Below are 13,452 nucleotides of genomic sequence, written 5' to 3' on the forward strand. Positions count from 1 at the left end.
AATCGAGGTATAAAGATCTTTTACATCGATTGTACAGAGTATGGGTGACTGGGAATCAATTTTTAACTCTTTAATTGTGTTCAGGAAATGTGTTGTATTTTTGAGACAGGTATCGAGTTTAGGTAAAATTTCTTGCAAATATGTGTCCACATAAATTGCAAGTGGTTGTAATAGGGAGTCCACACCTGAGACTATCGGTCTTCCAGGAGGATTAATCAATGTTTTATGCACCTTTGGTAATATATAGAAGACTGGTATTCTCGGATTTTCCTTTTTTAATAGACCTTCAATCTCAGGTGTGATACTCCCCATTATACATGCATCATTTAGGAATACCTCAATATCAGTTTTTAATCTGTTGGTTGGATCACTTTGTAATTTACAATAATGTTTCACATTTTCCAATTGTCGGTTAACCTCTCCCACATATTTCTCTGTGTCCATTAACACTATACTCCCTCCCTTATCCGCTTTTTTTATAACTATATTTGTGTCATTCTGTAAGGTTTCCAATGCTTTCCTTTCTTTTAGTGTTAAATTTTCCCTTTTAGGAGTTATACATGTATTCAAATTATTTTCCACATCTTTATACACCACATTTGTAAATGTTTCTATGGAGGAATTAACAACAATCGGATTATAGGTACTGCGATTTTTAAGTTTATTATATAGAACCTCAATTTTATTATGGGGCAAAATTCCCCTGGTTTTATCCATGAATATCATTTTTAGTTTGAGGGTTCTTATAAACTTAAAAAGTTCTACCTGTACAGTAAAGGGATCACTCCTAGCTGTGGGCACAAAACCTAAACCTTTGTTTAAAGGAGAAGGAAAGGTTAAAACTAAGTAAGCCTTATCAGAAAGGTCCATCTAAATATACCAGTAAACCCCCAAACTAGTGCTGCTCTGAGTCCCCTGTCAAAAGAAACACTGCATTTCTTTCCTTCTATTGTGTACACATGGGCTTCTGTATCAGACTTCCTGTTTTCAGCTTAAACCTCATTGCCCTGGGCAAGAGCATGCTCAGTTTGCTCCTCTCCCCCCCCCCCCTCCCTTTTCTACTGTAATCTGAGCCCAGAGCAGGGAGAGACTCAGGCAGGAAGTGATGTCACACCATGTTAATACTGCAGCTCCTATCCTAAACAAACAGAGAGTTTCTAGAGCTTTTTACTCAGGTATGGTAAAACATTCTACAGAATAAATATAGCATTCTAGCTTGCACTATTGTGGTTAATATATTGGCAATAAAATGCCTCTGTAGCTTTCCTTCTCCTTTAAAACAGACAATTCATCTGGGGTTATAGTCCTGGACGAAAGATTTATGACAAGATCTTTTACCTCCTCACTCTGCGTGGATTCAGCTTGGTTCCTTGCTGTATTGCCTGCGCCCCTTCTCCTCTCGGCTGTGCAGTCCTGCGCATTGTTGTGGTATCGCCTCCTGCCTCTCCCGAGTCCTCTCCTCGTTCTCCTGTAGTCGACAAAAAAGGAGAGGAAGTAGACGGGGCTGCGCTGACCTCTCTTGCCGGCATTTCAAACGAAGATTCTTGCGATCCGGTGGTTGACGCGCTCCCTCTGCGATGTCCTTCATGTTCCTCTGCTGACGTCATCCTTGTGCGCCGGTCACGTGTGCGGAAGCGTCTGCTGACTGGGCCTCGGCGTTCTTCCCTTCTTTGCTGCGCCCACGTGTATACCTGGCTCCGCTCATAATCTAGCGTGTCTCGCCTGAACTTCTTCAATTTCTTTTGGAGGATAATTTCGTGGAGTTTATCCAGCTCTTGCTTCGTTTCATCAAACGCTTCCTTGGCTTTCTCTTTAGTGAGTATATTTTTTAACTCAGTCGCTGCCTTGTATACCTCCTGTGTGGTTTCTTGAATCTCCACCTGTAATGCCTCTATCATCAGGGTCATTATATATCAATAGTGTACATGACACAATAAAATTTACAATGAACAAGGGTCCACAAACCGTCAGTTTCTTAGATGTACAAGTCACAATAAAGGATGGTAATTTTGTTACGGATTTATATAGAAAGCCAACAGATAGGAACAATCTATTAAGGAAAGACAGTTTTCATCCAGCAGGGGTCAGCAAAGGACTACCAAAAAGCCAGTTTGTAAGGGCTAAAAGAATCACCTCAACAAATGATTTGTATGAAAGACTGTGATTGTAAAACAATTCAGTGAAAGAGGTTATAATAGGGGTGAATTAAATCAGGTTAAAAATGAAGTAATGGGGATAGAAAGAGAAAATTTGTTGAAACCAAAAGGAAATTTGAAAAAGAGAGAACAGGAGTGTGTTTGTGTAACCACGTTTGGCCCACATTCCAATTTGATAAAGAAAAGTATATTGCAACACTGGCACATTCTACAAAAAGACCAAATTTATGGTAAATTATTTACCAAAAAACCAATCTTTAGTTTTAAAAGAGGTAAAAGTGTTGCGGATGGAATAATAAGATCTGATTTTAAACCAAAGAAAGGTAAGGGTGCGAGGTTTAACAAGAGAGGTACCCTTCCGTGTCACGATTGTGGCCACTGTAGTGGCATAATTAAAGGTGACAAATGCACCCATCCGAGTCAAGGATATGAAATTCAATTAAAACATATGGCAACATGTAATACGGAGGGGGTAGTCTACTTGTTAAAATGACCCTGTGGTCTAGGGTATGTGGGCCAAACCTCAAGAGCAGTTAAAACACGTCTAAATGAACACAAAAGCGTGATTAGAAACTATAAACCAGATGAGGGAACTGATCCTAAAGATAAAAGAATTAAAGAGAAATATAAAAGAGAAACCCTACTAGCTAGACACTTTTATAATGCGAAACATAATGTCTCCCAAATAAGATGGCAAGTTTTAGAAGTTACTTATAAAAATGCAGGTGTTGATTTTAAAAAATCATTATTGAGGAGAGAAGCATATTGGATTTGGCGTCTGAAAACACTTTCGCCTAAAGGCCTCAATGAAGATTTTAATTTAACATGTTATTTGTAATATATGTGGTTCTGTAGGTTTTTTAGATAATTATACACTATTTAATAATTTTTACAATCACCCTTTTCCTTCACAGATGAAGTATCATGATAGCCCAATTACACAAGAGTGGTGTTAAGATTTTCCAAATATTAAAGCTAAAGTAAAAACGCAACCAGGGGCAGTGAGTAAAAAATGTTTTTTATTGATTGAAAGAAATGCTTTCCACTATTTAATGAAAAATATATAAAAAAACATATGTAATATTATTTAAAACATGATTTACACTGTAATTGTACTTAAATGAACTGAATGGGTTAATCACATGATTGATACTAATGAGGTGTTACACAGATGAGATGGGAGGAGTTAAGGGTATAAGAATATGGCACTGTGCACTTTGTAAATTTATCCTGAAGAAGGGAGGCTGTGTCCCCCCGAAACGTTGAAAATTTATTGTTGGTGGCATTAATAAAAGGGGTACTATCCCCGACTGCAACATTGGTGTGTGCGGACCGTTTTTCGAAACTACAAAGCAATATTATGAAGTGAGACAGTAGCACTTGTATTGTAGCTAAAGTGACTACTGGTAGCTGTCCAACTACGAATATTAATAATAACTAGGAGCAGCTGGAAAATGAGAGGAGAAATGTAGGTATTTATTCCCAAAGCCAAATATAGTGTAAGACCTGAAATAATGCAGAATCAAGCCTCATCAAGCCTTTTCTAAGTAATCATCAGATGATCCCTCAAACCAGTGGAAGGCAGAATCTACAGTTAATGAAAACTTATATATTTTCTTATTTTCATTTGCCTGTGACTGCATGTGGGGGGTTGGTTACTCATGAAGTTGCACCTATAAGGCAGGTCAACAGAACTCACACACACAAACTCAGGCGCACACACACACATTCAGGCATACACACACACACTCAGGCATACACAGACTCGCAGACTCAGGGATACACACTCAAACACAGACTCAGGGACGCACAGAGATACTCTAACACACACACACATACACACAGAAATGCACATCACAGGCACCTGTTTCACAAAAGACTGACCATTAAATCAAGGTGAACAGTCACTAACAGAGCACTCCATAGCGTAGCCTTATCAAGTCTCTAAAATAAATAAACAAAGTACTGTTCACATTTCACAAAAGCCAGACCATTAAATCAAAGTGAACAGACACTAACAGAGAGGTCTAACATAAATAAAATAAGTACGCTTCAGTCTGTCCTGCACACCGAATACAGACACAAGTTCCAGCTAGAGGACTCAGGGCAAATGCTGACGGAGTTTCCTGCTGCCATATCTTTCTCCTCCATGTGGGAGGTGAAATCTCACGAGATTTATAGTTTTTCCCTTGAGGCTTTGCGTGCCGACTTTCAGAAAGTCGGACTGGTAGAGTCTCGTGCACTCTTTGAAAACACTGCATTAGTTACATTTATTCAACAAAAAGATGCTGGTATGTGAGTATTTATAACTCTTTAATTACAGTCCTACTGTCAGTAAAAAAGGGTCAGGTTTCCTTTAACTAAGAAACTCAAGAGTAAGTCAATCTACTCCTTTAAAACAGGGAAATAACAAAATTAACTGATGGAGGGCGACACAGACAAGCTTTCTTTCTAGGCTCTGATCCATGACCCCCCAAACTGAAGGATTTCCCAGCGGGGTGCAACAGAATTGCTCCCCCCTTTGGAAACCCTAAATAGTGTGCCAATTTGTGAGACTACAAAACATTTTGATTGTTATTTGTGCTTTGTTACTAATTTCCTTCTCCCCCCCACTAGACCACCTCTAACTATCTATTGTTTTCTCCTTCCCTCTACTATGGTGACGCTCCAAAATATTATACCTGCAGGCGAGAGAGGCCTACGGACCACTTCAGGTCACCGCCCCTTTGAACTGAAGGTAGGCTCACACAATGTCAATGGCCTGAACTGGCCCCAAAAATGCCTTCTCAGGTTATGTTTTTTTTTTTTTAATTTAAATGTTTTTCATAGTTTTAACATTTTCATAAACAACATCAAATTGGACATCAGTTTAGCTCTTGCATCAAATTTTAGCCTTACAGTTCTTGAGATATTTATCTGATGTCCAATAACATCTCAGTTTATGTTAAACAAAGAATAAACATCTTGCTGCTACACGAGACACACTTTAGTAAAACATCAACACCAAAATACCCATCTAAACGCTATCCTCATGTATACATGGCTCACGTTATCAGACACAATCCAGACAGAAGTATTCAAGTAGGAATCCAGGAACATAAAATAAACCTCTTTGCTGATCCTCCTCACACTCACGTCCCCTCAAACCACCTTACAAATTTATCCAGACACCAGAACTGTTTCAAAGGGTATCCGGGTACATAATTAACCCCAAAAAATCACACGCATTGCCATTGAAAATGTCCGATCCAGAATTGAAACTACTTCAGCTAAATCTTGACTATAGATGGGAAAAAGAAGCCTTAGCATACCTTGGAATTAACCTCACTCCATCCTATGACACTTTATATAAAGCTAACTATCCAAAACTGATCGATAAACTCAAAAAAGATTTAGTTACATGGCTTACTTAGCCCCTATCGTGGTTTGGCAGAATAGCAGCTGTCAGGATGACACTAATGACAAGACTATCTATTTAGGACACTACCAACAGCTTCCTCACTGCAAAAGGCAATATCAGACTTCATCTGGGGGGGGGGGAAGAGACCCAGAATTAAAGCAACAATTATGACCAAAACTAAGTCACTGGGAGGGTTAGGAGTCCCACATGTATATAGATATTACTTGGCCATCAGACTAGAAGCTATGGTCCAAATACATACCCCGACAGACGAGCCATGGAAAGACATTATAAATCACTATAAAAACCTTTTACTAACTACCTCGCCTATTTTGGATACCCAAGAAGTCCAGAGTCACCCCTAGGAACCACTTACCACCATCGCAACAAGCCCTAGATTTGTGAGACCCAATAGCTATCAAGATGAAACCAAGTACAGTAGATACAGAACTATTTTCTTTAACAAAGGTTTCCCACCAGGTTGCAAACCAGCAGATTTTAAACCCTGGATAGATGCAAACATGCTCACCATTTCAGCTTTTCATCCAGATCAGACCACAGTATCTTTCCAACAATGTAAAAAAAAACCCACAACATCCCATGCTCGCAATTTTTCAGATACCTACAAATCAGACACTTTGTAGAAACAGAAATTAAAATCCAAAAGACCCAGACCCCAACCTATTTTAAAAGCATGAGTTTAAACATTCTTACCCATAACACAATCTTACTGATATACAACTGTCTTAGAGAACACAGACAACATGACAAAATGGGAGGAAGATCTAGAACTCACGATATCCGAAAAGTCCTGGTTATACATGTGGGAGACGTCTGTATGAAAAGTTTCCAGCGAAAGAGCATATAAAATTATATTTTGATGGTACTACACCCCTACACGCATCACCAGACTTAGCAGTAAACCAGGCCACTCCATCTGTTTTAGAGGATGTGGAGAGCAAGGGTTCTTTCTACATACATGGTGGATTGCACAGTAGCTCAGGAATTCTGGAACATGGTAACGACTCTGCTCTCCGAGATTCTTCACTGCACCATTCAGGCGACCCCCCACACATTTCTCTTAGGTATGAAAATCACAGCCATTTGTTCAAAACAACCTCATAAACTAGCCACACACATCCTAACAGCAGCAAGAGCACTGTTAGCAGCAAATTGGAAACTACCACACATACCAGGTCGGCAAACAGAGACCAATGTGAATTGGTTCAGGGCAATGGAATCCATTAGAGACAGACTCCTAGACAGGAGCTACGCGGCGGAGCTGTAGTGGCATTCATGGGCCCAGTACTTGGAGAGTCGACAACCTGAGACTAACACAATTACATAAGGTACTATTTAAGGACTGCAAAAGATATTTTGAGAGATACACTGAGAAGCCGGAACATTTGTGCCCCCCCCCCTTTGTTGTCTCCCCTTCTGCTGTCACCCCTTTTCCCACCCCATGCGGCTATATGATAACAGAATAAATACAAGATAACTCAAGAAGCTTTAAAGGAGACTTAATTTTACCTAAAGATGCATTGGAAGAGTCGCATAGAGTTATAGACTAATGAATCATAAGCTGCTGTTTATATGTTGTATCTATTACAATTTTATTTTGATATGCATTTATTAAAACCAATAAAACAATAAAAAAATCTATACAGTGTTTATAAGAAACCTGACGGTATGCAGTGAAATTCCCCCTTCATTTACTTGCTCTGACTGCTGCAGATATGAATCTCTACATGGTCACCAGCTGTTTTACAGGGAAACAAACAAAGCTGTTTAAATTCTGGGAAGTCCCTCCCCCTGCTGTTTGAAAGTATGATCTTTTACTCTTTAGAAGTAATATGATTATTCATTATAAGTACATTTGGGCATTATAGACCACTAGCGCAAGATCTATTTTCATCGGATTGGGAAAATAACTTATTTGCAGCATTGTAGGTGGTTCTTCACAGTGAGGACAGTAAGGTTGTGGAATGCGCTGCTGGATGGTGTTGTGATGGTTGATTCTGTTAATGCATTTAAGAGTGGCTTGGATGATTCATTGGACAAGCAAAATATCCAAGGCCATAGTGATAGTAAAATCATCAAATTATAAATAATTTCAGTGGGTGTGTGTAGGTATGTGCAATGAGTTTTATTTGGAGGGGTTGAATTTGACTTGGTCTTTTTAAACCCAACTTGTGTGTCTAACTTGTGTGTGCGTGGTGTGTGTAACTATGTATTCATTACATATATATGCAACATTAAAAAATATTTTCATCAGAAATCTGCTAGGTTTTTTTTATCTGTGTTCTCCTGACAGACAACATACATCATGAAGCTACTGTACATTATGTACTGTTTATTCTTTACAAAAATTGCCCTTTGTACACTGTATTCTATTTGTAAATGGCCTTATTAACACTGCAGTTGCTTTTACGTCACAGTAACATAGGATGTTAAAAACACAAAATAACTGTTTCATGCGCATACCCTGGCCTCTGTGATATTCCTGTCTTATGCTTAGTGGACATGGCACTCACTGCTTACACAAAAAGTATCCACACTCTCAGGCAATTCAAACCGGCTGAGGCCACAAAAAAGGTGTTCTTTTAACTACATTTCTTGGTAACCTGTGTTTTATAAAATTTTTTAGAAAATCAGGGGGGTGTTGCTGATATTTCTCAAATACAAGCAATACTTTCTGGGACTTAAACGTTTCTGTTTAAGGCTAGGATTTTTTAAAAGTGGGTTCTCCATCCAGAAACCTGTTTTGTGCATAATGAAAGAAACATAATATAAATTAAAGTTTTTTCAAACTATTTGTATAAGCAATTGAAAGCTGGATATGTTTACTGAAAGCCTTCTGTTGCATGGTTTTAACATTTTTCCAGAATCTTTTACATAGAACAAGTATGTAATGCATTTTGGAATGGTGTTTAAAACAACATTTTATTTCATTCTGCAAAAAACATTTTGATTAGCATACTGCTTTAAATCAAGAAAAATAGGACATGACAGAAACCAGGGAACTCAAAAGAGAGAGAAGCAAGTATGGCGCAAGACAATCATAATCTAACAGTAGCTAAATGTAAACATTTGTGAGCATGGACCATAGGATAGATCCAAAAGAATCCCTGCAAAAGTTGTAAGGTGATAAAAGTTCTCATGTGATTACCCTTGGAAGTAATTGTCTACAGAATATTCTCTTTATAAGTAATATCATAACACATACCTTAAAGAGATACGAACACCAGAAATGAAACCATTTTTACATCTATCATAGTATTGGCTTTGTTTGTTACTTATAATTTTGCCATTAAGTATTTGCTCAAACCTTTTACATTACCCATCTGACTCCCCGTGCTCATCTATGAGGGGGCTGCCACAATTGTGCAGCAGAAGTCTGTTAGCATTAGAAACTTTAACTGACAGGCTGAGATGGGACAGATTACAAAAACAGTAAGGTTTAGGAACAGCAACTAAAAATCATTTACAAAAACAGACCTCTCTGCAAAAATCAATCAACATGACCTATAGGTAACTTTTAATGTACACACGTCCATCAAGTTCACCCTTTTAGTTTTTTTTTTAATCTGCCTAACTGCTAGTTGATCCAGAGGAAGGCAAAAAAAACCCCATCTGAAGCCTCTTTAATTTGCCTCAGAGGGGGAAAAATATCTTCCTGATTCCAAAATGACTAGTCAAGAAAGACTAGTCCCTGGATCAGCTTGTATTGTGAGCTATCCCCCATAACCCTGTGTTCCCTCACTTGCTAAAAAGCAATCCAACCCCTTCTTAAAGCTGTTTAATGTTTCAGCCTGTACAGCTGATTCAGGGAGAGAATTCCTCACTGTAAAAAACCCCTTCCGAATATTTAGGAGGAACCTCTTTTCCTCTAATCGGAATGGGTGACCTCGTGTCAGCTGGAAAGACCTACTGGTAAATAAAGCATTAGAGAGATTATTATAAGATCCCCTTATATATTTATACATAGTTATCATATCTCCCCTTAAGCGCCTCTTCTCCAACGTGAACATCCCCAATTTGGCCAGTCTTTCCTCATAGCTAAGATTTTAAATACATTTTAGCAGCTTAGTTACCCTTCTCTGTACCCTCTCTAATACAATAATGTCCTGTTTGAGGGATGGAGACTAAAACTAAACAACATATTCTACCTACAATGTATAATAAAAATTAAACAGTTGTTCAGCAGACTGCTTGTGCTGTCCCAGGGCTATGAAGGTATAGTATATGTGAGAACATCAAACACTGTAAAATGCAAACAAAAAATTAGCATTTATTGTGAAGTGTGAAAATAATTGCAACAATCTATCATGCTGTCAGTTTTGCACTATTTAAATATACTTAAAAAATACATAACCCTAAAATTGGTGGAGACATTGTTATAAATCTACCTGTTCTGCAAATCGGCACATACTTCATAAAAAGGAAAAGAAAATATCAATATCTTAACAAGTGAAGCCCCAGTAGCAATATGAAAAATGATTTTACTCAAACATCTGCTTTGTATTTTTTAATAAAAAGTCCAAACATTTATATAGTTTTCAGACACATTAAGTCAAAAATGTAAAAATAAAACACTACTAACCGCCATCGCCAGCAACTCAAGATATATCTAAAGACATGTACTTAATCTGTGAAGGAGAAGGAAAGTCTAAATCACTGAGGTGCCAAATGGTGATCAAATCACTTACTTGATACCCCGGGCTGGTGTTGCTGTTGGCAGAAAACTGCACAGGCCTGGGATACTTTTGTGCAAGCACCAAGGATGGAGCAATTATTTACCTGCTTCTTTCTTTGTGCAGTGGGGTGAAAACTTTAACAAAGATAGATGGCTATTACACTCTTAACTTTGCATGCATCTGCATTGAAGTTTGTTAAAGAAAAAAGTGGAAGAAGAGGATCATTCCTTGGTGCTCATCAGGTCAGTGTATTTTTTTTTTGCTTACAGGAGCACTGGCCCAGGGTTTCAGGGTTGTATGTGATTACAATCACGGGGTGTGCCTAACATTTGGCATACCCCAGTGATTTAGATTTCCCTTAACCTTTAAATGGGACGATAAAAGAACAGCTGTAGTTTAGGCATTTTGCTTCTTTTACTATTACTTGTTTACTGTGCTGTAACAAGTTAAGTACCATACATCACTTCAGAATTACCAATGCATTGCTCTGAATGAGTTATAATCATCATTTATTTATATAGCGCTGTCAAGATACGCATTGCTTTAATGCAATCGCTTAAAGCAGTCTTAGCCTGCCAAGTCAGATATGAATCAGGAATGGCACTGTTTTGGCCCCATACCTGGTCCAGTATGTTGCTGTATTGATCAAGACTTGCTACATATTTGTCCAAGTTATTTTAACTTAAATTCTCCACAGATCAACCCCATGTAATGGAGAGAATGGGATGAGAATATTTTGTGCAATGTAATTATGATTTAGATTCTCTCATAAGCACATAAGAAGGATTAGAGACCAAAAGGAGGTTCCTACATAGCATTAACAAATTCAAAAAAAAAAAACTTTAATTAGAACAAATAACAAAAGCACATTTTTTATATTCCCTTTGCTAATAGGAAGTTATTTAAGACAAAAATGAAACGTCAAAATTTGTCAAGAAACCTAAAGAAAAGGTTAAACATTTGAAATTAAAATATAAACATCCCACTCTAAAAACATATATCACAAATATAGTTTACAGGTAGAATAGTGACTTAAAATCAGACCAGATTTTCATTTGGCTGTCTTGGTCAATAAAAATATGATCATTCTAAAAAGAAAATAGCGTGTAATACTCTTGGACCTTTTAGGTATAAATGCACAGACAGCATCATTATTTGAAATATAAACTCCCTAAACTTCAGTTACACACATTAAGACCCTGGCATTACAAAAGTATACACAATGAAAATATATAATATAATACAAAAATAAAATAAATATTATGAGATACATTTTCCAGCCTTACTTTAAAGGTCACAACTCGCTCTTATGTGCATGCGTGTGGCATAAGTTTGTGAGGTGCATACATATAATGAGCAAGCGGGGAGATTCTATCATTATGCGCATGCATGGCCACTTGCACAGGAACCATATCCCTCCCATTGCAGACAGCCTAGCACTCGCAGGGGCAATAAAAAATAAATAAATAAATATTGAAGACCAATTGAAAAATTGTTTAGAATTTGCCATTCTATAACATAGTAAAAGTTAACTTGAAGGTGAAACACCCCTGTGTGCAGAATTTCTAAGGTCTATTGATTCAAGTGTATTAAACAGCTCCTCCAGAAATGGAATAGATCCAGCTGATGCTGCACGCTTTTAGTTTGCTGGAACTCTTTCACGTGACATTACTTTCTGAGAGTTTTCTTTCCAATGTTAGAAAGATAAAGATGGTCATTGGACATGAGGCCTTGGCTTTAGAATTAGCTTTCCAGTCTGTAAAATGAGAAGAAAAAGCAATGAGATGCCATGATAGGATCACATCAAAAATTAATTATTTAAAAACATATTAAACACAGTTGCACAAATTGGCTCTTCTATTTTCATATCACTCTAGGCTGGTTGAGAAGGTTTGGGATCTAGTTTGGTTATTTGCGCTGGTGTACAATGAAAGTGCTGAAGACATAGTTACTTATTATGAATGTAACCTCAATGAACTATTGCCCCAATGCTAGAAACTTCAGATAAATTAAGGTCTAAACCCCATGGCTACCTCCTGCATTCTTCCAGTTAACTACATTTATTGAACATAAATTAGATGAACATCTTTTGTTTGACTTGTTGCTTTAAATTTTTCACACATTTTCATTCCTTGAACTGCATTAGAGTGGATTCTACAAACGTGGGGCCTACATCTCACAGCTCTCCAACTAGCTTGTGTGGTCCGACATTGAAGTCTGGCTGATGTGACTGCTTACCTTTATGTATGCATTAAAAAGGTATCAGAAGTGTAATTAACTGGCCTCTACATTGTTCGCACATCATTTTCATTATTTAAGTGCCTGCACTGTTAACTTGTTAACACCTCAGACTCGAACCCAGGCATGTCCAAAGTCCGGCCCGCAGGCCAATTGAGTCCCGTTTTCACCGGCCCGCAGCCTCCATCATGAAATTAATAATAATGCAGCCCGCCAGTACAGTGCAATCAGTAATCGCGTAGCCGTAGCAGTAATATTTGGGCACATTAGTGAAATGATTTGCCACTTGGTCTATACTGCTGCCTGTGTGCTGAAATCGTTAGCAATAGACACGTACTGGCACTTAGTGACGCGCCGCTCTCGCATACTTCTTTAGGGCTGCATGTGTTAAACAATTTACTGATGTACAAGTACAGTAAACTTAAGAAGTATGCGAGAGCAGCGTGTCACTAAGTGCCAGTACGTGTCTATTGCTAACACCCTCAGCACACAGGCAGCAGTATAGAAGTGGCAGATCATTTCACTAATGTGCCTAAATATTACTGCTACAGCTACGCGATTCCTTGTTTAAATAAGTTAACTATTAATTAATTATGTTAATGGTTCAAAGAATGTCAGGCTAAATGGTCGGCCCCCACAAATTTTCACCTCACCAAATCTGGCCCTCATTGCAAAAAGTTTGGACACCCCTGCTCTAACCTAACACCTCAGAATGTAGAAGCAGCACTGGTGTTAATGTACATAGTACAGAATGTACTGTTCACCTAAGCATAGTCCTGATCAGTTTTGCATGGTCCCGAAAGTTTTCCCTGTCCCCTACCCTGCTCTGCCTGCCCTATGTTGCCTGTTTGTGCCATACGCTAACTGCCCTACTCTGTCTACCCTGCTATACCTGTGGGAGGCGAGTCTGATGGAGGGTTTGTCACATTTAGAAATACTTGTTAGGGGTTCCTAAGATGTT

The 13,452-nt window shown here is 38.2% G+C and overlaps 1 protein-coding gene across 1 annotated transcript in view; it reads right to left on the reverse strand.

The window, feature by feature from the left end:
• Nucleotides 1-9,827: 9,827 nt before the first annotated feature.
• The window catches only part of LOC108715353 (nuclear envelope phosphatase-regulatory subunit 1), a 38,600-nt gene continuing 34,975 nt past the window's right edge, over nucleotides 9,828-13,452 (reverse strand). The window contains exon 6 of the mRNA XM_018260429.2: nucleotides 9,828-12,009. Within this exon, the coding sequence (XP_018115918.1) occupies nucleotides 11,968-12,009 (42 nt within the window). The 3' untranslated portion in view covers nucleotides 9,828-11,967. The remainder of the gene's footprint in view (nucleotides 12,010-13,452) is intronic.

Source organism: Xenopus laevis, chromosome 4S (assembly GCF_017654675.1).
Source record: "Xenopus laevis strain J_2021 chromosome 4S, Xenopus_laevis_v10.1, whole genome shotgun sequence".
NCBI lineage: Eukaryota > Metazoa > Chordata > Amphibia > Anura > Pipidae > Xenopus > Xenopus laevis.